The sequence below is a fragment of the Hippocampus comes genome, unplaced genomic scaffold (assembly GCF_001891065.2).
Source record: "Hippocampus comes isolate QL1 unplaced genomic scaffold, H_comes_QL1_v1.1 scaffold562, whole genome shotgun sequence".
Classification (NCBI taxonomy): Eukaryota; Metazoa; Chordata; class Actinopteri; order Syngnathiformes; family Syngnathidae; genus Hippocampus; species Hippocampus comes.
Window position 1 is genome coordinate 188,499 of NW_017805537.1, and position 26,723 is coordinate 215,221.

Consider the following 26,723-nt stretch of genomic DNA (forward strand, 5'->3'; position numbering starts at 1 on the left):
GCCGCCGCCTTCCTCCTCCATTTGCTGGCTCCTCACCACCACCGCCACTACCGACGCCGCCGCCAACGCTGCGCTACAACCGAGAGCTCATACTGCAATAAATGCTCATACGCCGGCTGCTGTTCTCACCTCAGCTGCGGATCATTCACTCCCTGCTGACGGCCACGTTCCCATCAAGCTACAATGCCACGCCCGGGCTGCTGGGGGCGGTAGAGCACTGAAATACATTTACATTCATGCTTAAGGGTGCTACCTGCGAACGTAGCGAGTTAAAACGACGAAGTACTCAAATGTCAACAATATCGCAAATCACCAGATGAGGTACAAAATGGAGGTAGCCATTTATTTGCCAAAAATTAATCATTTAATGGGTGAATTTAAAAATACTTCCTGGCAATAACGCCCCACCCCCATTTTTGTCCCTTTGTTTTGCAGTCGTCAGTGCGAAGCTAATAGCCTGTTCGCAGGATCGTTGTGAAATGAAAATGTAGGCTAAAAAACAATTTAAATACTGGATACGTGAAATCTCAATGACTTAAAAGGATACATTGTGCTTTGTTTTACCTCACAAGAATGAGGGATTCTGGAACGGTTGAAGGTTCAAGGCACCACAATATTTGTTTAGAGATCACACATTCCAAATATTTATATATTCCCTTGCAAAATGAAGGAAATCCAAAAGAAAAGAATATATTTTTAAACTGAATGAAAGTCGGAAGGCTGCCATGAAGCTTTAGTTTAATGCAGTCCTGTAAATGTAAGCTAACAAGTTTGTTTTGGTTGTGCTATAGAGAAGCACTGCCATCGTGTGTCCAGGAAAAAAACTACACCCCACATCAGCACTTATGATGTCACCAAGCTCAGTAAAATGTTTATGGAAAAGCACAAGCACTATTCATTTATATGGTTATTGTTTCTGGTCATGAGGGATCACAAAGTTTAACTGAGTTTCCATCTGGACTTGTAAATAGGAGTTTATTGTAGTCGCAATTGCACAACCTCACTGATAGAAAAAGAAGTCAGGAAGAAATAAAAACTGTACTGTGTGCTGAGGAGTAAGCACTTTGGTTCTTTATGTCATTTGGGTACTAATTTTGACACTTTCACTTGTGCCACATAATTAACCTCAGCTTCTGAATCGACCAAACGACAACATCTCTGGGATGCGTTTGTTAGTCGTCGGACCAAAATACTCATCACTTACTAAATATCGGATTCTTCCGACTCAGTGAAATGAACTGCAGCAATGGACATCTCTACTTATGCCTACTTCAACCTCCAAAATTATTACAACGATCGTCATAATCTTTTGGCTTTTATGGACGCCGAGTGTGTTCCTTATTCAGCCATGTCGAGCTTCTGCGGAGAACGCCAAAGACGAGGACAATTCTTAACGTCCATAAAATTGAACGTGTATCCTTACTTGGCAACCGTTGGGGATTTGTACGGCATTATCACAGCCAAAGTCGTTCACCTTTGCTCAAGGATTGTTTACGAGGGTATAACAACAGCGCATAAGCTTTCACGCAACTCCAAAGCACATTCTTATTATTTCGACTGCACGCGTCAGGTCAGAACATTTCGTGCACGGCTGGCACTGAGCGGCTCGCACATTGTTCCGCGCTGAGTAAACAGACTCAAACGCCGGTGTTTTTTCGCTGGGGAGGTCGCCTCTCCCACACGAAGGCCTGAACAAACACTTTTTCACCATTTTACAGTTTCCCCGGACGGGAGGAGAGTCCCGTTGGCCAGGCAGGTTAATTCAGGTGTGTCCTGGCTTAACCATTAAACTTGACTGCGGCTGACCAAACATTCACTTGGGAGAAAAATGTCGGGAAAGGTCATTTTTCTGCTTTCTGTGGCGCTTTCGTCGGCTCAGCAGCTCTGCACACCAGGTAGGAAACAAAAGAATCTTTATCGACGAGACCTTAGCTTATAAGAGTGGCAGCGCCATGGTTTTGAACGCGAGTGTCAAAGTCGTTTTTGTCGCGGGCCACATTGGGAAGCCAAAACTATGTGTGACTGCCTTACATTCACGCAACACATTGATGATTAACTAGTTTTGAAATCAAAACCCAGTAAAAAGTGTTCAAATATTATTCAATTTATCTAAAAAGAGTGATTGGTTAAAATAAAAGCTTATGTTTTTAAAAGTGAAGATCATTTTGGTATTTTAGCTCATTCAACAAATTCCAAACCGTTTCAGCTCTGTAAGATATGAACTCATTTTACGACCTCCAAAATTCTTCCGAAATAATTTTCCCCTTTGAATCGTGGCAGGCGCTTCGGATGGCTACAAAGTTCGGCTGAGCATCCGAACGGCTCTGGGAGACAACGCGGTGAGTACTATCTGGCTCCATCGTCATTACGCATGCTAATGCGAGCTAACGGCCCTTGATGCCATGGCGACCGGGCCCATCTGGCGACTGCTCGAAAGCCTTTTGATGTGCTCTTGTTGTTGCTCGTTGCAGTATGTCTGGAGCCAAAACGAATTGTTCCTCTTTCGAGCCACGCTGGCTTTCGCCATGAGGAATCATTTTGACGGCCAGGACTTCCAGTAAGGGAAAAAATATTTTGTTCATTTCAACGCTTACGTAGAGTGATGCTTTGAGATACGAAAGACCTGCTGAGTGACCTGCACTGCAGGCTGACAATGAATTAAACTCAACTTAGTTCACAACAAGCAGCGGTTTGAGAGATAGTACAGAAAAAAAAAGGATTCAAGGTGTCAAATGCTACTCCCAGTTTACTGCCTCTTTGCTTCATGCTCACATATTATGGGAAATGCTTTAGATGGGCATCTTTGTGGCAGCCTCATAACCCTTTTAGACTAATATTAATGCAATGAAGTTCAATATTATAGAGTGCCATTTAAAGAAAAAAAAGTATTGCAAGTGTTTTTTTATGTTTGGGAGGCTGGAACAAATTAAGCGCATTTCCATTCATTTCAGTGGAGCAAGTCGATTTGAAAGACAAAAGTTTTAAGATTGCCACTATTATCACATTTAAAAATCTTCTCATTTTTCTCATCAAATTTCAGTGAAACAACGCCTTTAAAACTAGTTTTATTGGAGTCAAACATGGAAAAAAAAAACCAGTTCACGTTTAACAGTTTGTTAATAGCACATGCAAGTTGCAGAAAAACAACAGCATGTGGACTATCGCTCCATAAAAGCCAATGAGTTGCATTTTATTTGTTTATGGGACATCTCCACAGAGTGGCCAATATCATTGTTTGTGACGAGACGCCGCGAGTGTCCTTTTGGTTCGTGGTCACGTGGCCGGACGACGCCACCCGCTTGGTGGATGGAGGCGAGGTGGAGCAGGCAATCAGGTGACTTCCTCTTTTACGTCAAACTGATTTTTAGGAGCATCTGAGCCAAGTGGATTTTCAATACTTTTTTCAATTTATTCAATACTTTTTTTCAATTTAGAACCCCTCTATTTGATTCCAGTCAAGAATTCTACTGTTTCTCATTGCTATGCAAATGATGTCAGGTGTCATTTTTGCGGGTATTTGTACCTGTCAGGAAGTCTCGGAAGCGGATCAACAGCGCCTTCCTGCTGAACGACTGGACTCTGGAGTTTGTGGGCATCGCGCCCACTCTGGCGGCTTCCCAGCTTCCCGCCACGCCACCGTGGCTCATTGCCTTCGGAGTGGTTATGGGTGCCGTGGGGGCAGGATTCATCATCCTCGTTGTCTCCGCGGCGGTGCAGAAGAGGCGGTGGGTACCGGCATGTTTTGTTGTGCACAGGTGGACCGGGTCTACGCCAATTCCATAAACTATATATTTTTAATTATGATAAAATCCCAACTGAAAATGAATCCAAATAAGGTTTCATATAAACCATAAAATACAAAATTGTAAAAAAATCCGATATCCTCAATTCACCAAAGGCGGCACACCTGGACATGACACGAATGGCTGGAGGGAGGTCACGTGATTGGTAGACACGAGGAACAAGGCGGATGAGAACAAGTGGAGTCAAAAACCTAACGAGCAGACAAGACGTGAACATGGGACACAAGAAAAAAAAGACATCATATGAAACAGAAAGCAACCTAATCTACACATCAATTATGAATTATTTGCTTCTAAATATAAGATACACTAAAATTCATCAAATATTTAACATTTCAGGTCAATTCTTTGACAACGACATTTCCCCCCTCCCCTGTTTTTGACCCTCAGAAAGAAGAAGGAAAACGTGGAGGACGTCGCCGAGGACGAGGATAGTGACGTCGAGGCGCCGGCGCCCAAACCGCTGAAAAATGGCAGCGTGCGACATGAGCCAAGCGGCGTCTCCAACATCGCCTTCTCCGACGACGAGCGAGTCACACAAATGTAATTTCGGGACGAAAATATCGACATGATGCCATATACAGTATACAGTCATCCCTCGCTCTAACGCGGTTCACTTTCCGCGGCTTCGCTGTTTCACTGATTTTTTTTTTTGTGCAGTTTTTTAAATGCTTTTAAACAGTGAATTGCGTTCGTCATCCTGATTGGCTAAGGCACTGACCGACATGAACAGTCCAACCTCATACTGACTATAAAAATATTATTTTACAGTGTAGTATTTCCAAAAACTATGATAGTTATTTGTTGAAAACGTCTGTTTTTTTTGTGCTTGGGCCTGAAAACAGGTTTTGGTCTTTGCTATCATTGTATACATAGTTCAGTATTGTATAATAACTGTAAAAAATAAAGCTCACAACTTCACGGATTTCACCTATCACTGGTTCTTTTGGGAATGTAACCCCCGCGATAAACGAGGGATTACTGTATACGTATACACCTCCGCTTTGTTCAACTTTTCATTTTTTTTAAATCATTGTGAAAGTCTTTAACCGTATGCTTTTCGATACATTTGCTGATACATGTACAATAAATCTACATTTGACTAAAATGATAACATTCCGAAGATTGTGTGATTGAAACAATAAAGCCCACATTTTGTGTGACGTATTTATGAAGCCGCATTGTCATGAGTCATGACACAAATTTGGAGACGTCCTCAATGATTTAAAGGCCGTCAGTGTGTTGTGTCAAAACGAAATGAGGCGGGTAACGAAGCCCCAAAGTCTTCCTCTTTCATCTCCGCGACGCGCCAGACGGGGGAAGTGACAGCGGAGGAGGCGCCCTGTTGTAACCTGGGATGAAAATAGCTCACACATCGACGGAATCTGCCATTACAACCTAATGGCTGAAAACATGGCACGCCGTTGACGCGCCAAAATAGTGTTAGGGTGCTTTTCAAATTCACAATCGGCGATATCTTGACACCCCTCTTCTTATGAATGACAATTTTGGGCAAAAAAAAAAAAAAAAGCCAATGAAATGCTCATTTCCTGTCTGCGTGTATGACCATTAAACGGCTTGTTGAGGTTGAATCGTGTGGCTGCAGTTCCTTGAGTTGCCGGTGAGGGGCAGAAGTGAGCTGTCGTATGTTGGCTACCTGCCTTCATTTCTACGGGAAGACCGACAAGAGTGGAACCTCAGCTTACGAACCACGCAGTTGACGAACCATTTGTTTTGCAAGCAATTTTACATTTTAAAAAATTACCTCGATTTACATCCTGTGCTTAAAACGGCCTCCACCTGGCGTCTCGCTGCCTCCTTCGTTCTCTTTTGACACAGAGAACCCGCTCTCAAATTTGCTGTGAACGCGTCATATTGGTACTTGAGTGCCACTTGATTAGGAGTCCCGGGGGGTGGAAGTGGGCACATTTGAAGGGTGCTGGTGGAATGTAAGCTTCTATTTGAACAGGTTGCCTTCAAGCTGTCGGCAAAAGGAATGGATTTTGCTCCAAACAGCTGCAGAAAAGAGCCACATATCTTCATGTGTTTTTGGTGTTGAGGGAACTCATTAAAGCAAGGGGTGTCAAACTCATTTTTGTCGAGGGCCACGTTGGAGTTACATCTTCCCTCAGAGGGCCGTTACGACACTGAAACCAAATAAATGTTTAATCATCACATGGTATTATTACTTGTACACAAAAAAAGATGGCTCACTAGTTTTAAAATCATAACACTGAGTGGCCTGAACAAGAGTTAGGTACAGTGGATCTATTGCAAAAACAAAATATGTGTACATTTTTGAAATGATTTATCTCTGGCATTTGAAGATTGCAGATTTTTTTTTTTTGGAATCCTGTGTAGCAAGGAAGAAAGGAAAAAGAAGTTGTCTGCAGATTTAGACGTAACGTGGAAAGGAATCAAGCAGCAAGGTTGTTCGGTACACAGGAAGGAAGGTAACTAGGTAATTCGGAACAACAGCATCTAAAGCTAACTCGGTAGGTAGGAAGGCTGGAGAGTTGGTGGCTTGTTCAGAAGGCGGGTAGGGCGGAATAAAGACAAGCAGGAATGTTCTGAGGTATAAAGAAAAGTAGGTAGAAAGGTAAGAAAGTAGCGAAACCGACCGGTAACCATCATCCTCAATTCGCCCCCCCCCCCATGCAACCGATTGACTACTCATGAGCCAAAATCAGCTACAGCAGTAAACAGTTTTTTTTTTATCTGCACAAGGTTGTTGTTTTACTGAACTTTGACAAAAGAACACAACAGGCCGCAACAGTGACAACCAATCAGATCAGTCCAATTCATATTCAATATCATATCCTGCTCAATAGTTGATGAGGGTCCATTTTCCAACGTTGCAGATTTTCACGGCTGTGCTGGAAATGAATATTTCAATCAATGTGCATTTTTCAAAGGTTTTGTGTTGAAAGCCCGAGTGCATTATTCAATGCCCAGCGTGTAAAGTGAAAGATGATCTGTGCGTTTGCCATCACGGCGGCTGTGAAATGACAGTGGTGGTGGTGGGAGGTGATCGTGAAACGCCGTGCTATGCTTTCAGGTTTTCCTGGAAGAATCCAGAATCCATCCATCTAACTTCTTCGGGGTCGGGTCGCGGAGGCAACAGCCTGAGCAGGGGAACCCCAGACGTCCCGGACGCTCCTCAACCGCGTCGTCCAGCTCGTCCAAGGATATTCCAAAGGCGGTCCCAGGCCAGCCGAGAGACTGAGAACATTTGCATCGACTGATTCTGCATCTCGAAAGGTGTGACTGACAGGCACCTGCAAACGGCACCGCTTTGTGTAACCATGACGGCGGGTATTGGGGCAAAGACAGCGAAATGCCAGAAACAAAAATCATTGCGACAGATCATCGACGCGACTAATATACAATTTTGGAGCGTCTGAATTTGGGGGCTGACATGAAGCCAGTCACAAGAAGCAATGAAGCCATATCACGTATGACAAAACTTTCCTTGTGTCTGGCTCAGTTCAGAGCACTCGGACAATTTGCTTGTGGCCTTTTTACGGGACAAATTTTCACGCTTTCTGTCTGGGGTTTTAAAAACCGAATGGGAAGACGAATCCGATGACCGCGTGGCTTTGAAGCAATTAGTGGGCCGCTCGATTTCTCAGTCATGGTTGTTTGCCTCCTCGACTACCATTTCCAATTCTGTCACTTCAAGCTGCGTTTTGCGGCAATTTCCAATGGTCCAAACCATGAAACCTGCTCCAGTTGGTTCAGTGAATAAACACGGAATTTAGCGTCTGCTATTTGGGCTCTTGGTAAATCAGGCCTGTCGTCTCTCCAGGTTCTTCCCCGGGGGCCTCCTCCTTGTGGGACTAAACCGGGAATGCAAATGCTTTCCCTCAAAAGTCCCACCTCAGTACCGCCTTCTCTTGGATCTCGGCGGTCTGGGAAGGAGCAGCTTGGACCTGGTCGGTCTGGGCGGGCTCCTCGCCCGCCTCCTGCTCCTTGCTACTCTTCCTCTCCCTGATGAGCGCCACCAGCCGCTGGAACTTGACGTTGAGCTCCTTCATGCCTCCTGCCGTCGGGTCCGGGTCCTTTCCGTTCTCGCCTCGGTCGTCGTCCTTCCCGTCCTCGCTCCCCAGTGAGCTCAGCGACTCGGCCCGTGAGTCGCGGCCCTCGAATTCGTAAGTCTGCAGGGAGTCGTACGGCGGTTGCGATGGGTCGGACGTCACCCGGTTCAGACGGAAGTTGAGCAGGTCCTCCATTCGTAAGGGTTGATGGTCGTCAGGTATCGTCCTGGGTAGAGTCGTCGCCACGGCGCTTCCGTTCAGCGAGCCCACGATGCTGTACGTGTCCGTCACGGTGAAAACGGGAAGCTTCGCGTTGGGGTAACTCCGCTCGGAAATGGACGGCAGCGACCAGTCGGTGTCGGTGTCCTCGACGGTACAGCTGGTGGCGCCGGTGCTGATCAGAGTCTGGTTGGCCGACGAGCTGCTGGGACTCTGGCAGGAAGAACCGGTCGGGTCGGAGCAGCTCAGACTGGCCGGACCGCTGATTGGCACGGACTGGACCTCTGCTGGGGTGAACTGCAGGAAAAAAAAAAAATCAACGCTCCTTCCTGCTTTTCAAAACGAGATCTCAACGGTTACCTTAACGCGGTCCTGCTTCTGTGTGTCAACATTCATCTTCGTTCCATCTTCGGTCCCGCCCGTCAGCCGACTCAGCGTGTGCGCCGCTAACACGCTTGCTCGTCCCGCCTCGGGAGGGCCTCGCTGCACCGGCTGGTTCCGGACGATCGGAGCGGCGTCAGGGTGGCGTCGGCCCGGCGGAGGAAGCTGCGCGCCTGCCTGCAGCGGCCCCGCCTGATAGTAGTAGTCCCGGAGGGAAGGCAGCGTGTGCACCCCGTAGCACAGCCGCCCGTACAGGGGCGCCGAGCCGGGCCGCTGCTCGGGCTCCAGGCACGGGTGGGGGTTACGGGTCACGCTGTACGTCCTGGCCCGCGAGGGTGGCGCGCTCTGTTGCGTGTACCATCTGCAGAGGCAAGTACCAATACTTTGTTACTGTCCCAAAGTTGATTTTTTTCACACCCAAACAATCACAGCGACCTCTCCCTTGCCATCCAACTCACATGTTCCTGTGCACGTTTTGGATCCTGTGCATGCTCTGGAGCGTGGCCATGTCGAAGGCGGCCGTGTCTGCCTCGCCTCCGCCCTCGTCGTCATAGGAGATGATGTTCTCCCGGATGTCGTCGTCCTCCAAGGATGAGTGGGCGTCTCGTTTCTGACGTTTCAGTGACAGGGACAGCGCGCACACCACTATGGGCCCAAAAATACATTTTGGCTCCATGTCATAATCATTTTTGCAAATGATTTTGCGGAAGCTAGCGTTCGCATCGCCCTCTTCATTCGAAGAACCGGTGACCTACCCAGCAGAGTGGTGACGCAGGCCAGCGCCGCCATCAGGATGACCAGGGTGAAGACGACCGAGGGCGAGGCGGAGGGCGCTGGCCGGCACACGGCGCGCCGCTCCCATCGCCGACCCCGCGTGCGGGGGCTGCGCTCCTCCGTGCGCATGCCGCCCCGCAGGCACGGGCAGACGGTCACGGTGACCGTGGCCGTGTTGGCCAAGCCCGAGGCGCCGTCTCGCAGCACCACCGGCACGTAGAGGCTGACTAAGGACGACGAGTATCCGGGCGCCGGCTCCAAGGACGACTGCAGCACCAGGCTGGCCGTCACGCCTGAGGACGACGACGACGGCAAACGGCATCGTGAGTCAGCGTGCAACTTCAACATCCCTTTTTCATCCTCTTCTGTCTTTTAGCCTTCATTTACTTCCCGTTCTTTTACTGGCCCTGAACATACATGACATACTCGACTGTTTTTTCTTTTTTTTTTGACATCCTTTACTGTCCTTGAACATCTTGATCACTCTTCACTGTCTTTCACTTTTGACTCCGCGGTCTACGGGCAGATCAGTACAGTGGTACCTCTACTTACGAACGTCTATTCATACGAAATGTTCAAGTTCCGAAACGCCTCAACGGGAAACTATTGCCTCCTGTTACGAAAGAAATTTCAAGATACGAAAGGTAAAAATACAGGATAGGCTGCTGCTCGCCGCTCCGAGTTTCCTGAACGCAACATACTCATAGCTGCTCTGCCATTGGCTATTACCCAGCATCATCCTGGCATCCGATTGGCTAAGAGGGACCTCAACCGTATGTGTCAATATGTGTAGATAGATAGAGATGTGTATGCTGCGTCCTCGTCATTCGCCCAGGAGGTGTTCCGATACTTGTACGTAAATTTGAATCACCCAGAAAAAGTTTTGACCAGTCAGGTGATCGCTCACGATGCTGATGTTTGCCTTGGACATTTTCAAAGGACAAAAGCAAACGTCCTCGGATCAGTTCTTTACAAAACGGCAAGCAAAAACCACCCTTCTAAGAGAGAACGTGAACTAAAGAGGGCAAAACACGATGAGGACGCAGTTGAAGGTTAAATGACCAACATTTTTATTCTTTACTCTCGTGTTTGTTTTTTCACATGATGCACAAGTCATTTATTGTGCAATAATCTAATTGTAACGTATTTGTTACATATCTTGATGCATTTTTATGCTTTGGAAAACATTTCTGTCTGAATTTTGGGGGGCTTGGAACGGATTAGGGCATTTACATGGAAAACGCATCTCAATTTACACATTTTTCTAGTTCAGAAATTTCTTGCAGAACCAATTAATTTCCTAAGTCGAGGTACCACTGTATTGCAAACGTGTATCCTGTACTCTGTCCGTCAAAATATGTCTCGACGTGCCCTATTGCAGGGGTCCCCAACCTTTTTTGCCCCACGGACCGGTTTATGTCAGACAATATTTTCAGGGACCGGCATTTAAGGTGTGGCGGAAATAATACAACAAAATAATATGGTATGAGCTGCATGAAAACTGTGGTGTTTTCGAAATATAATAATAAACACAAGGAGCGTCTAATCTGGCCGCAACACTCCAATCGCTATGGCAATGTTTAATGCCTTCAAAATACGATACAACACAAATTCAAAGTGCATGAAAATGACCACTCACCACAGCCCCGAGCTTGATTTTCTGCAACCAGACGGTCCCATCTCGGGGTAATAGGAGAGACAATGACACCGCAAGTGTGTGGTTTATGTCCAGTCTACTTCGTAATTTTGTTTTCGTCGCCGTTGCTGCATAATCCCCCCGCCTCACACCGGTAGGATGTCGGAAATAGCAAAAGTGCTATTGTGGCGATCTCAGAGTATTCAGACATAACTTTAATCCAGTTGTCTCGAACGTACTTTTAAGGCCGCCGTCATTTGCGATCTCCAGCAGTTTTTTTACTCATTTTGCGAGCTCCGGTGTTTGTTTTTAGCCTAATTGGTCGCGTTACGGAGAAGCGTGGCTTGACGTGTGTCAAGCTGGACACAGACGGATGTAACGGAGAATCCGGTAAGTTTTCAAAATAAAACATCTTTCGTATTCCGAAATAAATAAAACGGAATTAAGGCAAGTTCTTTCTGTGCGGCCCGGTACCAAATGCCCGGCGGACCGGTACCGGTCCGCGGACCGGCGGTTGGGGACCCCTGCCCTATTGTCTTGCATCGCCATTTGCTGCCGTCCTTTAATGTCCTCACCGCTCCTCAACAGCCCTTTATTTCATTTCTGTAGCGTACTCTACCACCCAGTCATGTCATACCTCCGCTGTCCCTGATGGAGAGGTTGAGGGCCGCACTGGACTCGGGTGCGATGCTGAAGTGGACCGGCGCGTCCTGCCCTCCCTGGTCTCGGTCGACAGCACGTAGAACCTGAACAACCTGCGGGACATGGACGCCATGCGACTCACGGGCAAAAATAGCACGCGCACGGACTTTGAGGTGGATCTCAAGGATGTGGAATGAAGTGCTTCAACGGCTTCGATAGATGCCATCAGAATTCAGGAAGAAAACATGCGACAGACCTGCCCCGGGGCGGTGGAGTCGCAAACCGATGTGGTGTATTGTCTGTCCAATTCGGGCGCGTTATCGTTCTGGTCCAGTGTTTCTATGGCAACCAGCACCCTTGACACAAGATTGGGGTTGTCTGAACACAAATGGAAAAGCTCGAAATGTTCATCAAGTCATCGCCGAAGTTCCATTAGTTCCACCGCGCACTTTGCAGACGGTGCTTTGGCTGATATACGAGCAGCGGGGCCCCGCGGGTCGTGGAAACGCACCCCTCTGCGTGGCGATGACAGTGATGTTGTGCCACTGCTCCCGCTCTCGGTCCAGCTCCATCACCGTGCTGATGAATCCCGTGTCGGAGGCGATGCGGAACAGAGCCTCGGGGTCCGACTGAGGATCGATGGAGTACCTGCGGGACGGGAAACAACCGTAGAGTGAGCGGGCGAACCGTTTGGGGGACAAAGGAGGTGAGCGATGGGGTGATAAACACCTGATGTTGGCGCTTTGTCCCGTGTCGGGATCCACGGCGTGCACGCGGCCCACCGAGCAGACGGGCGGGCAGTTCTCCGACACGTCCAGATGGTAGCGGGCCTGGGAGAAGCGCGGCGGCTCGTCGGCGTTCAGGACCATTACCCGCACCATAGCCTGGTCCTTGAAGGGACCGTCCTTCAGGTAGCGGGGGTCCACCAGGGGGTTGGCCACCTCCACGGTGAACGAGTACGAATTGCGAGACTCGTAGTCCAGCAGCTGGTTCGTCGAAAAAGAAAACAATCTGGATGTTTTTTTTTTTTCCGGTGGTTAGTACCCATTCGGGCTGGATGATAAGGATCCCGATTTTGATTGCAGTTGAAATCGCAATGAATAAATCGATTATTTCTTGACTTCAAAACGTCGTTTGGTAAAACGCAACGACTCAAAACGACTGTCATAGCCTCGAGCACACTCAAAAGTAATATTAGTGTATTTAATATTTGAGCATGGTTGCCTTCTTGTTTTGGAAGCGTCCCCTGAGCTGTAAAATATTTGCAGAAACATTGTGGCTCATTTGTAGATCGTGGTTCAAAAAATGTTTTGCAGTTACTTTTATCTTTATTTGGACTTTTGTTTTATCTCACCGGTTGGCTCTAATGAGGTGGATTAATTCTCATCCGGGGCCTGAATTGCACACTTAATTTAACATTGGGTGTATTGTCATAATCTGCAAATGTCGTTAAGAACCACCCCCCCCCACACCCCACCCCACATTCTGAGCACAAAGACACATTTACCTGCTTCTTTTAATACATTTTTCCGTGCTGATCACAGACGGAATGACACAGACAGTTTTCATGGCGAAACATAGAACATTATGTCGGCAAATGTGAGTTTGGCGGATGATTTCTCGGTTCTAACGATGCTTTTTGTCAATTAAGGAATAAATGCACATTTGTGGGATGAGCGGCACAAGCAGAGCGTGTGTAAAATTTGCCCAGGCGCTTCAGTAACGAGCCAAACAAGCCATTACGGCCTGGTCACACACTGCTGTGGTACGGCTCAACTGAGCACTCTAAATCAGAGATGGGGCAGCTGGCGGCCCGTTGGCCACAGACCACACTCTGAGTGGCCTCTTGATTAATTGTCAGCAACAAAAAAAAAAAAAGTTTTTTTTTCTTTTTTTTCTTGGGGCTGTTATGTTGGAAACGCTCACTTTGTTCAGCACAATGATGGCTTCTCGCTCCCTGGCACTGATGTTGAACGTCTGCGCCTCCTCAGCGTCCATGATGGTGAAGTCCAACAGCGCGTTGTCGCCTACGTCGGCGTCGGTGGCCGTGAGACGGCCCACCTCCACGCCCGGCGCCGCCAGCTCTGACACGGAGAATGCCCATGCACGCCTACGGGGAGAAACAAACAAACAAACAAACAAAAAAATATGACATCCAACATTGTGGAGCGTCATGTTGGTTCAAGTGGAAAATAATTGGCTATTTTGAAGGTTTGCTGTGAAATGGAAAGACACACTTCAAAAAAATTGGGAAAACAATGCAGAGCAGGTGGAACTAATAATGTAGATCCCCCAAGACAACCACATCAACATGTATACAAACAACATCATGGAGTTGATTATCAAAACAATGCAGAGCAGGTGGAACTAATAATGTGGATCCCCCATGGCATAGAAGTGATGCACACAACATTGTGGAACAACCACATCAACATGTATACAAACAACATCATGGAGTTGATTATTTGCGCATTGTGTCTTCACTCAAAGGACATATCCTGACACGCAAGTCCAATAGCTTAATTCTCACTCATAATGGGAAACATCATCGACGGGCTAAAGGAACTAGCATCAATAATGTGGTAATTATAAAGCTTTCAACCACTTACATTTTAACATTCGTTTGATGTTTCAGCATCACATCTTTGTGTAGTATGTATTATACCGCCCCCTGGTGGCCAAAGTGAGCACAGGACAAGCAGCAGCACAACGGCCAATGAATTGAATAATAATAATAACAATAATAATAATAATAACAATAATAATAATACAATTTATTTATAAGCGCCTTTCAAAACACACAAGGACACTTTACAATCGGGAACAAAACACATTACCATCAAGATGCCCTCAATCTTTAATTCTTGACACTTTATGATATTATCTTATTCCTGCATCTTTTTCAATACAATACTGTAGCATGCTAATACTCTGACTCAAAAAAAAAAAACCCGACTAATATATTTGTGGGTATTTTGGGGAGGGCTAGAACGGATTAATAGGCATCTCCATTCATTTCAATACCAAAAGATTGTTTCGAGTGAAAAACATTGCCATGGAACGTATGAAATTTCTAAGTCAAGGCACGGCCGGAATGGCCTTGCGCGAGTTCAGCCAGAGGTTTGCTTGCCAAATCACACACACATTCGCGCCGGTTTAATTGGAGGGAGCGTCCTTGGTGACGGTTAATGACTCAAATAGGCCGCGCTGTATTGTAATGGTTGTTCAAAAAGAAAAACAACACACATAAAAAAGAAAAGAAAAACACCCCCTTCGCATTCAACCAATGTCCCAAACGGGAACGTTTGCTTTAATTATCTTTCGAAGAGAAATTAATGACCCCCCGCGCTTGGCTTTGTGGCGAGTAAAGGACGGGGCGACGGGCCCGGGGGGCGGCGGCGGTGGCGGTTCACAGCAGTCGGATTAAAAGTGAATAAATAACACACTGGCGGCACGTTAATATTAAACAGCTTCTATAAAGCAACGTACGCCAGGCGAATATATCACAGGAACGAGCTGGCAGTGGCTTTAAATGCGATGACGAATGGCCGCCTGGCGCGTGCAGAGAGATGATCTACGGCGCGGAGAAACGCGGCATACGTCTCACCAACCCGAGTGTTTCGCCGCTGATTTGGCTGCCTATTGAAGCGCACGGCACTGAACTTTAACGTGAATTATTAATAGCACGGTTCAGGGAAGGAGATGGACATGCTATTTCACTCCCGCGTGACCAGGCGCGGCCCGTCGGAGGTCGCGGAAGCAAAAGACGAACGGCAAACGAGCGTTCACAAGGACAAATGTCATTTTGCTGCAGGTTAGCGGAACGCCGCTAGGAACCGTGCAATCAATTGAACCCCGGACCAACTCGAGCAGCTCACAGGATTACAGGTTGTGTCGTCAAACAAAGCGCGTAAGTCCGCTAGCTTAATGCTAACACACAATGGGAAAAGCCATAGATTAGCTAAAGAAAGTAGCATTGATGTGAGGAAGAGGAGGGAAAAAGTGAGCTACGTGGCTGCGCAAGCTAACTGCGCCTGCTACTTACTGCGTCGGAAGTGAGGCGGGTTGTCATTGACGTCGCTCAGCCTGACGGTGACCGTGGTGGTCCCCGACAGGCCCCCCAGGTGGCCCCCCATGTCTCTGGCCTGGAGTACCGCCACGTACTCCTCCTGGGTCTCTCGGTCCATGTTGGGCACGGCGGTCCTCAGGATGCCTGAGCGGAGGAGGGATGGAGGGAAGACGGATTGGAATCAGCGCCACCACGTCGCTCGGGATCGATGTCAAACTTGCTCAACTGGGACAATGAAAAGCGGCACTGCTGGCAAAATGTGCGCGCGTCATCCGGACAAAGTGAGTGGACATGAGCAGCCACTAAAATGTCTTGTTGTTGTTTTAAAAACTAATTTGAATGCAGTCTTTTGCATATAAAATTGAAAAACAAAACACAATAATGTTTGAACAAAATAATTAATGACTGCTTTTCCAGCAACAATGCTTCTTTTCCCTCAAAAACAACATTTGGGAACAACAGCAAAACATCATTATCATGATTTACTTTTTATGTCAAAATTTTAAATGCAAAAAAATAATATATGACAAGAATTGAGCTGGAAACTGTACGAAAAAGTCAGTTTGGCAGCAAAGCACTACTTGAACCACCTGAACTCACCTCAACATAGTTTGTTGCCACAAGACGACACCAAAGCAACACTTATGTTTCTTCATTTATTTTCGCTCCTGACCTGTCTGCGGGTCCACCGAGAAGTAGTCGTGTCCTTCAGTGATGGCATAGACCAGCTGGGCGCTGTTTCCGTACGTGGGGTCGTCGGCATCCCTGGCCGTCACTTGGATGATGGACGTGCCTGCGGGTGCGTTAAATAAACACGTTGCACATCGCCCAGCGGATTAATACAGGATAAACTCGGATGTCCGTCCATATGTTGACAATGAAAAGAAAAAAAAAAAAAAAAGCGAAAGTATGATGCAAACATTGGAGCGCGACATGCACCTGCCGGATGATTGTTTGGTGTATAATGCTTATGTTTGGATTTTTTTGCGCAGCGGTGAAGTGGATTATGCAAAGGCAGGCGTTAATGCTAATCGGCTCGCCAGATGATTGGATGGGTTGTTTGAAATGTTTGTGTAGAGATTACGGGCCCCCCCTAAAGACTGACTTTGGTCATTTTGTGTGTGTGTGTGTGTGTGTGTGTGTGTGTGTGTGTGTGTGTGTGTGTGTGTGTGTGTGTGTGTGTGTGTGTGTGTGTGTGTGTGCGCACGCGTGTGTGTAGTTGTGAATGAAAGGTACTGAAGAAAATGTCAGTCAGCGCAAAGGCTTGATAAATGCCTCAATGCGAATGTATTATTCATACATGGCAGCTCTGGTATTCAAATTTCAAAGACCGAACCCTTATTTAACCTTAAAATATTTTCGGGGGCTTATTTGGAAAATAATGCAAAAACTATTCTGTAGCTTCATCATAATGCTTCCTATGTAATAATGAACACAGTGGCGCCTTGAGATATGACTCATTTATTCATCTCAAATCACCTTTCCCCCTTAAAAAGAATGGAACCGCCGTTAATCCGTTCCAGCCCCCAAATATAAATAAAAAAATTGGGGTTGATTTTTGTATATTGTACCTATGTTGGCCATCTCGGGCACGGTGGCGATGTAGGGCTCGGCGGGGAAGACGGGCGGGTTGTCGTTGATGTCCTGCACTCTGATGATGAACTGCGAGGACGGCTCCAGGGCGCGGCCCGTCAGGCGGTCGGTGGCGGTGGCCGTGAGGCGGTACTGGTCCTTCTCCTCGCGGTCCAGAGACTTGGTGACGTGGATGTTGCCCGTTTTGCCGTCGATGACAAACACCGAGCCCACCCCTTCGCCCTCCAGCGTGTACTTGGTGTGTCCGTCCCCTCGGTCCATGTCCGTGTGCAGCTGGTGGGCAAAAGACAAACAGCTTTTTCGTTGGCCGCTAATTGACATTCACATTCATTTGACTGGAAAGGGCCGTTCTTGGAGAGCTTTGGGGGAATTAAAACAATACGAGGATATTCTCTTTGAGGGAACCTCACTGAGTAAACACTTGTTTTTTTTTTTTTTGTAGTTACACAACGGGGTAAAGGGTGCCTTCATTTTCTGGAGCGAATTCAGCTGAGTTAATTCTGCAATAATTTTTTTAATTACCACCAATGCTAACTTCCATTCACCTAACGATGGTGCTTTGGATTATAAATTAGCATGAAGCATCAAGAAATGAGACGGTGTGGTTGAAAACTTTGGCGTTAAAATGCACAATTTGATCCTCTTTAGTTTGTATGTTTTGCTGCTCGGTATGTGTTAAAAGTTTCCATTTCATCTTTTGGTGCATTTGTGACAAGACATCATGTGAAACATAAAAAAAAAATAAATAAATAAAAATAAATCACGAAGATGTCCAGTCATACGCAATATCATCAGAATATGGCGATTATATGCGATGTGGAGCTTGTAGCGCACATCCAGCGTGATTCACGTTACCGCGTGACGTGCTCGGTCAGTCAATGAGAAACAAATGGTACCAGATGTTTGTGCGAGCGTGTGTGTGCGTGTGTGTGTTGACGGCACTAATGGGAGCATGCTGATGCTTGTTTACTCGACCCAGGCACACAAGCCAGGGGAGGTGTCGTCAGCGCGGACCCTCCTTAATGTTCACCACCAAATCCTCGACACATCTACTCACTTTTGCCAACATCCGTTTGACGATATTTGTCATGTGTGTGTTCATCCTATGGAACAAGACTGCAGAGACCGTCAAGTTTTTAATTTACTGCATTTTTTTTCACCCCCTCCCAAATTCAATTGAAGCATTGTCCCCACATACATAACTTTCCTACTCAGGATAATGCAAAAAACTTCATAAAATTTCTTCACAAAATCAAATTCATTTTGTCACACACCTGTCTTTCAGCGGAGAAAATATTTTTGATGAAAATTTAATTTTTTGACACAACTGCGAAAATGCATGCAACTTGGCCTGTCAATCTGAAAAAAGAAATCGCAAAAAAAAAAAAAACCCAAGCATTTCACCAAAATGTAATCAAATCATGATAAATTGAAAAAATATATTATTTTTCATGTCACCTAATTATTTTCCCCTTTTAATTTTATATGGACATGAATGTATTGCAAGTAAAAAAAAAAAAAGTGTATTGCGTGGCAAGCTTGCAAAGCAAAGGGGACGAGTGCGTCTGCGTGCGCGCGCATGCGTGTGAGTGTGCAGAAATGGCAAGGCTGCAAAGAGATTAGTCAGCTGCTGAGCTTTCTGACCAGGAACCTTGGCCGTCCTTGCGCCCTCAGGCCACATGTGCTCATGGTAATCTCACCAGTCTTACTCACTCACAAGCCCGCGCATATTCACTCTGAAATCATGAGCTCATCCTGTGTCACTACAACTCGAAAGTCCTTCCAAAACACGCACAGACCTCCGCTAAGGCAGAACCATCCGAAACATATGCAAATGCATATCCGATACGTTTGGCGAGGCTTTTTCACTCCAATCCTGTAGGTGGCAGTCTTGAATAAAAAAATAAAATAAAATTATATGCCAACCTCTGTTCGTCCGTCAATGGCGTTTTGCATTGCATGTTAGCATTAAGCTACTGAACTTTCATCAATGTAAAATTATGTGGTTTGGGAGAACATTTTGGCAATTATATAGAGAGTGTGTAATGCTCTTTTGTTAAATCAGGTCAGGATTAAAGACGTCAACTGGGAGTGGCAATTAAAAGGAAGCACGATTTTCCTCTAACATGGAGAACCATGCGAGTCAGAGAATAACAGCAGGCATTAAAGAATACTTTAAAAAGTGTCTTTTAGTAAGTTTAAGTGTCTATGAATATGTTTGTATCGGAGGGGTAAAACTTGGCACCAACTCCTTGACTTTAAGATGCCACAAGATGGTGTCAAAGCTAAATGCTTTTATTATTCAAGGCCTCGGCCTGAGCACAAAACATTGAAACGTCTTTTTAAAAAATTTTTTTTACCAAATCAACTCTGTTCAAGCGTGAGGAGCCCAAACATATCTGACATCGAACATGTTGGCCTTTCTCTCCCTCATAATCGGCGTGACAAGCCGAGATCGCTTCATCTTCAACCTCAACCCTGACCGGGCGTATATAACGTCCGCTCTTAGTGGCATAAACATGACACAAGATAGCGGCGTAGCACGACTTACGTCTTAACAAAACTCCTCAACTCACTTCAACATAGTACCCTAGCACCATTCCTGACAATAGACATGATTTTGGGTTGAGCACCACAACAGCAAATGACGGAGGAATTTACAAACGCCGAACCGCACATCACGCTCGGGGTTCGCCGGATTGTGAGAATACGAGTAGTGCAGGTGTTCCTAATGAAGTGGCTGGTGGGCGTGCATCTGGAGCATGCGTGCAATGCAGTCGACGGGGTCGAACATAAGCTCAAAGTACATCTGTGCTGGCGGGTAACGTTGAGGATTAAAAAAAAAAAAAGTCATAATGGCGCACCCGACACCATACAGTTTGCGCGATAAGCGATATTTTATGTATTTTTTTTTTTTTTTGTTGTGATGCGCTTCCCCTGCCTTCGTTTCTTCCTCAAAGCCATATGTTTGTGTGTGTGTGTGTGTGTGTGTGTGTGTGTGCTCTCCCATCACCCCCTCCTGGGCTGAGTGTAATTGTTGTCTCAGGCCTGCTGTGCTTCAGTCAGTGTGAAAAGGAAGGAGCAACGTCTCACCCCCGCCTGGCAAACAAAGCGGCGAAAGCACAATCACGCTGCCGCACTCAGCCGCCACCTTGCTTCCACCTCCTGCGGCAAAGGTGGAGACGCCGCTTTTTGGCAATTTCACAAGTGGTGCAAAAAATACAAATGCAGTGGCGCCTCAAGACAATGAATTTCTTCCATGAACACATTTGGAACTCAACACGTTCCTACCTCAAATAATTTTTTTCCATTGAAATGAATAGGAAAGCCAGTAATCTGTTCTAGCCCTTGCAAAAAAATGTTTTCACACAAAAACTAGCATGCTTTAATAGTACAATTTATGAAAAAAAATATTTAGTGATAAAAAGTAAGGATGTTACTGAATAGAACACAGGTGTCAAACTCAAGGCCCGAGGGCCAAATCTGGCATGCCACATCGTTTTATGTGGCCCGCGAAAGCAGATCAAACATGTCAACTTCCATGATGCTTTCTAATATGTCCGCCAAAAATTTTAATTCTCATATGCAATAAATAAGAGAGATGTTCGAAGCATTTTCTTGTTCCCAAACCCCTCATGATAGTAACTTAAACAAGAGTTGAATCAACGGTTATTCTTGACTTCTTTCGATGGTTTCACAACGGCCCTCCAAGGGAAACGGTAACGAAAACGTGGCCCGTGACAAAAACGAGTTTGACACCACTGGAATAGAATATCAAAAAAAAAATAAGCATTTTTTTTGCTTCAATTCAATGGACCTTGTCTTGCAACTGGTATGTGGGCCTTGGCCACTACAGATATAGATTAGAGTACGTCTGAGACATTTTTCACAAAGGATAAAGAATATGTGCACAGTGGTTCCTTTAGATATGAGTTCCCCAATTTCCAAGTTTATTTATTATTTTTCATGAAATACTGATAGATTTGACAGATGTTTCTGTCAAATCTGAGGAAAATCCCAATTTCTGTAGCAACAAGGTGGAGTTTGCCACTCTAGTTCTCCGTGGCTCGTTGTAACTTATTGAAGTGGAATCCAAACTTCTCGACTCCAAACTTCGCTACCGCTGTTTTTGTTCCAAAAGTATCCGTATGTTGACTGATGTTTGAGTACTTTTGCCACCTCTGATTTTCAGTCGAACAATCCGATCTGCAAGGAGAAACGAGGCGTTATCTTCACACGTCGCCCAGGCTTTATTGCGCAAATATGGAAGTAGCATTCCCCTGATTGCTTTAGCGCCGCTCGCCGACTGTATCAATAACAAGCAGAGCGGGATATTAAACATTTATGAGGAGTACGGCGCACGGCTAAGAAACCAATCTAGGCTGTCATTGTAAAGTATATCGTGCGGGCTCCGAAGCGGCTGGCAGCGCTCTCCTGTTAGCGTTACGCCTCGCCACTTTGACTCAGTGCTGGCGGCGACATGAGAGCAAAGCTATGAAATGCCACAAGTGGGGGCTCCCCCGGGGCCACCATGCTTCAGGTGGGCATCTGTGGCACTTTGTCAGCGTGACGGGTGAGAAGATTCCCCCGCCTGCGATAAACAGGAAGTCACGTTATACGCCCGGACGTGTCAGTTTGATTGGCTAGCTCGTTTTTACTTGTATTTATTTGACTTGCTTTTGATATTATTTTATTTTGTATTATGTCGTATATTGGTTCTTGTTTGACTTTTTCTCTATGATAAAAGCCAAAATTGTTGTTTAGGAAAAAAAAAGGAGGAATTGAATGTCTTCCGTGAACACATTTCTCAACACGTTCCTATCTCAAATCATTTTTTCCCATTGAAATGAATGGGAAAGCCAATAATCTGTTCTAGCCCTCGCAAAAAGTGTTTGTAATTATTTTTTTTTTCCACACAAAAAAATAGCATGCTATAATATTTTTGTTAACTATAAAAAGGAAACGTTTTTTGCTTCAAATTAATGGACATTGTGCTGCTAATGCTTAGGAGGACCTACTCAATGTCAATGTGTGAAGAGTGAGAAGATTCCAGCCTACAATAAACAGGAAGTCACGTTTTTACGTCTGGATGTGTCAGTTTGATTGCCTAGCTCGTTTTAACTTTTTTTATTCGGCGTATACTGGTTCTTGGTTTTGTTTTGTTTTTTTATTTCTTTATGATAAAAGCCAAAATTGTTGTTAAAAAAATCTTCACATTTTAAGTTTGCTTAAAATAAACGTTGTGATGTAAATAACGTAAATAAATGCTATTATTTTTATTCTAGCCACATAGTATAGTAACTTTTAAGGACTTAAGACTTTTTTTGCAGGTCTACTCGTGATGGAAATGTCTACCAAATTCCCTCCCGCTTTGTGAAACCGGCCTTATGTCGAGCTTTCTCCCATGAATATCTTCTGGACATGACATTTGTCGCACACACGATGTTTGGATAAGCTCTGGCCTTGCGGTTACGAGTTTTCCGTTTTATGAAAAGTCATCAAACTTTGCAAGTTTGTCTTTGAAGGACACCTTGAAACGAGCAAAAACAACCCTAAAATGTCCACTTGAAACTAAAAATGGCAGACTTTCTGCCTCTTTTTTGGACTCGGCCTCTTGAGACGCTTGAGACGAATTTCATGTTGCCGAGCCAAACTGGTTTTCGACTGTGAAAACATACATCTCGGGCATCTCGGGCAGGAAGGAGACATGCTAAGAAACAAACAATAAAAGATATTTTTGCCACTTTGAAGACACCCTCTTACCTTTGCACAAGTTCGGTGCCTTATGTATCGTATGTATGATTAATTCTTGTTTGACCCTTTCACTGTTTTGAGATTTCCCCATGACCTTTCAAAGAACAACAACAGGTTCATGTTTCTATGGGAACGTGCAAATGTGGTGGATACACAAACACTTCTTGGTAAAGCGTTTTTTTTGGGGGGGGGGGTTGGTTTTAGGTCATGAGGCCCTCCTGTGTGGGCACGGCCAAGACGGTATCAGAGTAGAGGAAACATTTTGGACAGATTAGCCCTTATTCCACATCTGGCAGATGAGGGCTCTGTACTTTTCAATTGATGTGGTGACCCGGATATTTGAATCATTGAATTGAATTTCAAATATTTTTTGGCGGATTTTGTCGATCATGGTGGGGGTGTCTGATGCATCACTGGATTTTGGTGAAAGAATGACATTTGTGTGTTTTTTTTAAAAATTGTGGTTGCTGATACATGAACCAGAACCTTGTGCTCACAATCCATCGTTATTTTATCTCCACTTACCCGTCCGATGAGCACAGGTTCGGGGCCTCGGTACTCCTCAATGACGAAGAACTGGTTCCACAGCCAGCTCCTCTTCCGGCGAGATCGTGGCCGCCCGGTTCCTTGCGGTCTCCTTCTGTCAGGCTCTGCCTCCCGTGACCTCTCCTCACCCTGCGCGGCGGAGCCCTCCTCAATTGGCCCTTCAACTTCCACACGAGTCCTCCGCTGCGTCACGGTGAGCCCGGTGCCCAGATTAGCCGCTAAGCCCGAAGACGGCCGAAGTAGCAGATCTTGCGAAGTCACGCGGCCGGCGCGCAAGAAGAGAAGAAGAAGCACGACGTGTCCTCTCATCGCTGAAATCTCAGTGGACGAGCGCTGAGGAGTTGATGTCCATCTTCTTCGTGGTCTGCTGGATCATGTTGTGCAAATTCTGTTGGTCAAAAAAAAAAAAAAAAAAAAAGGTTGTGATTCACAGCACACACAGAAACAATACGTAAAATAAAGAATGAATGTTCAACAAAGAATTTCTCTAGCTCCTTGTTCGTCTCACTCATTATGACACCTTGACTGAAGTACCAGAGAGCACAAAGCAGCGAACCCTAACAAGCCAGACGTTCACCAAGTCCCCCCCCCCTGCCCCCCTGCTATTTTGAAGTTTTGCAGCGCATAGGAGACACTTTGATTGTCTCGCCACCAAGACGGTGGAAAGGTTGCTATTATCGTTCCAAAGGACACATATTCACAAGGCTTCCATTCAAAAGGAATATTGCACGCTTGACTTTGGCAATTTTTGCCATTACAATCACCGGAGAGAAGTCATAATTAGCTCATTAACCTTTCCGGGCTCTCAACTGGCCATTTGAACCGCTTTCGCTGTCTCAACACAAATGGGATGAAACTTCCGTGCCGATTTTCCTCAATTTTGTCATTTCCAACTTCAGCTCTTTAAATGTACGGGAAATATACTGTTTAAGCCAAATTGTACCCGTTGGCTCTCTCGCGGCCATCATTGACCGATTAGAACGTATGTAAACCAGTGGTGTCCAAACTGCGGTCCGGGGGCCGTTTGCGGCCCGCCATCCATTTTTCAGCGGCCCGCCACATGACAAAAATAATACATATAATACTAAAAATGACATTTGACGTGGGCCACAAGTTTAGGTAAATAAGGTGAAGGTGGGCAGAGTGAGAATGGAGGGCGTACTGTTGAACATTACGCAATATTCGAAGATCCAAATAAATGCTGAAAAGAAAAACACAATTTATCTTCAAAACACTTTTGTGACTGCAGATAATTCAATTTTAGAGGCAAAAATAGTTTCTTCCGAGTTGTGCTCTGTGGCTGATTTATGAAGACATCACATCCTCAAGGAAGTGAAAAATGGTCACCTTACTCCAGTTTTTTTTTTTTTTTTTTTTTAGTTCTGAATGTGGAGATGGTATTCGGCTGGATCTATTCTGTGAGATAAAAGGCTGTTGGCCACTCCAAAAACTTGGAAAGATCCTCAACTATTTTCCTTAACAACTTTAAAAGAAAGCTGATGAAGTTAACTTGGAAAAACAAATGATATAAAATTGCTTTCTTGACTGACTTGGTCCTTTCATCCTTCCATTTTTTGGTAGATGCCCGCCACCCCCTATAAAAAACTTTGGACACCCCCTGATGTATACTCTATTGTCTAATTTCTTCCTATTGACTGGATTTCATCGTACAACTTGGGAAAAATCGGTTTTAGTGAAGAATCAAACTTTTTTTTTTTTTCAACCCGATTATACAATTCATCAACTTTTGGAGCAAATTCATGTAATATTCTTCGTTCCTGTAAGAGGCCTTTAATGGCTTACCACGCTCCGGTGGAACAAATGAAAGATGCAATTTCAAGAAGTGGAGGTGACCGTTGAGAACAATTATATTTTAATTAAAAAAAAAAGTGAAAGCCCTCTCTGCCAGCTGTAGAAAGAGCGCACGATTAGCAATACAAGAAAACAAGGCGCAACTGTACTGAGAAAACGTGAAAGAAATGACGATGTTGCATACTGATGAAAAGAACCGATGGTCGTTCTAAACTTCATACCATAAAACATGCCAAGAAAAACTCAAAAAAATCTTTAAAATGACAGACTGATGGCCAAAAATATGCACGAGCGTGCTGTAAGGATTTGGATAAAGCCCAACCTGAGGCCTTTTCATCATGTTTGTCAACAATTTTGGGTGTCAGAACGCGGGTGACCTCCGCTGAACTGACCTGAAAGCGTGCCCAAAACTTGCTGCGCTAGTGATTGCGCCGCCACGTATACACCTTACTTTCTTCTTTTCCCCCCTGCAGGGGTGAAACCGCTTCTGCAGTACGACAGAAAAAAAACTAGATGCAAAAAGGGACACGGGGGACGGGGGCCACGTTTGTGGAAGGCAATCTGGAGGCAGGGGTGACACCCAGTAATATCGCTGAAGTCCAACGGGAGGTAAAAATGCTCAAAATGCATCTAGAAAATTGCTGAGTGCCTGGAGGGTTCACTCTGAGAAAGGTGTGTGGTTGGGTGGGTGGTGCGGTGTGGGGGGGGGGGGGGGTGGGCTTGACATCTTGGGAAAAAATAAAGTGGCTGCAATCTTGTGATCAGCATGCCAATTGTGTTTTCATCAGCATAAAAATCGGCGTCAACGACGTCAGCCCGTTTTCTAAATGGCCTTTGTTCCGTCAATTGAGAGATATTATTTGTCATTGTATTTGTTCTGTTGGCTGTAAAAACAATGTGGACAATAAAAAATAAATAAAAATAACAAATACGCACACATAAAGAAGCCAAACTCAAACCCCAGACCATGAAATGTGTGTTTGGATGATTGACTTGTGTGGTGATTTTTACAATTGCAACGCCACTTTGAAGCGTAAAATATTCACATTGGTGATTTTTGATCCTGGGCAGCAGTTGAAATAAAAACAGGAAAAAAAACCCCAAACAAAAACGATATCTTCAAAGATTTTTTGTTTAATGATTTTTCTAGTGTTTGATTTTATTGTATCATCAACATCAAAGGTGCACTCATGTTTTCTCCACTTTTTCTTCTTCCCAGTACGAGCGCGACGCAAGTTCAATAGAAGAGGGAAACTATTTTGTGTGCTGTGATGTTTATTTGTTCCTCGTACCCAGTTATCAAAACTGTAAATAATTGATGGTGAAAATCCTGTTCCGCTTTTCACTTTTGTACTGAAGCACACTTCAAATTGAACTCTTTTATTTCTTTATTTTTCGACTTTGATTCAGTACTTTTACCAAAGTTTTTTTTTTTTTTTTGTGACATAAGTAGGCCG

At 45.3% G+C, this 26,723-nt stretch overlaps 2 protein-coding genes across 2 annotated transcripts in view; one reads left to right on the forward strand and one right to left on the reverse strand.

Annotated features, from left to right (window-relative positions):
* The first annotated feature begins 1,520 nt into the window (after positions 1 to 1,520).
* Positions 1,521 to 4,422, forward strand: cltrn (collectrin, amino acid transport regulator). The gene is made up of 6 exons (XM_019878323.1): positions 1,521 to 1,895; positions 2,281 to 2,339; positions 2,472 to 2,557; positions 3,218 to 3,334; positions 3,531 to 3,725; positions 4,194 to 4,422. The coding sequence occupies exons 1-6, from the start codon at positions 1,829 to 1,831 to the stop codon at positions 4,348 to 4,350; spliced, it is 681 nt and encodes a 226-aa protein (XP_019733882.1). The 5' UTR covers positions 1,521 to 1,828; the 3' UTR covers positions 4,351 to 4,422.
* Positions 4,423 to 6,152: 1,730 nt separating this feature from the next.
* Positions 6,153 to 26,723, reverse strand: part of cdh24a (cadherin 24, type 2a) — a 34,576-nt gene continuing 14,005 nt past the window's right edge. The window contains exons 2-14 of the mRNA XM_019878370.1: positions 23,434 to 23,842; positions 17,133 to 17,427; positions 16,235 to 16,354; positions 15,534 to 15,705; positions 13,419 to 13,602; positions 12,222 to 12,478; positions 12,004 to 12,140; positions 11,749 to 11,870; positions 11,488 to 11,605; positions 9,196 to 9,507; positions 8,899 to 9,085; positions 8,420 to 8,801; positions 6,153 to 8,356 (exon numbers count right to left, since the gene is read on the reverse strand). Coding sequence (XP_019733929.1) covers positions 7,670 to 8,356; positions 8,420 to 8,801; positions 8,899 to 9,085; positions 9,196 to 9,507; positions 11,488 to 11,605; positions 11,749 to 11,870; positions 12,004 to 12,140; positions 12,222 to 12,478; positions 13,419 to 13,602; positions 15,534 to 15,705; positions 16,235 to 16,354; positions 17,133 to 17,427; positions 23,434 to 23,763 — 3,303 coding nt within the window. The 5' untranslated portion in view covers positions 23,764 to 23,842 and the 3' untranslated portion in view covers positions 6,153 to 7,669. The remainder of the gene's footprint in view (positions 8,357 to 8,419; positions 8,802 to 8,898; positions 9,086 to 9,195; positions 9,508 to 11,487; positions 11,606 to 11,748; positions 11,871 to 12,003; positions 12,141 to 12,221; positions 12,479 to 13,418; positions 13,603 to 15,533; positions 15,706 to 16,234; positions 16,355 to 17,132; positions 17,428 to 23,433; positions 23,843 to 26,723) is intronic.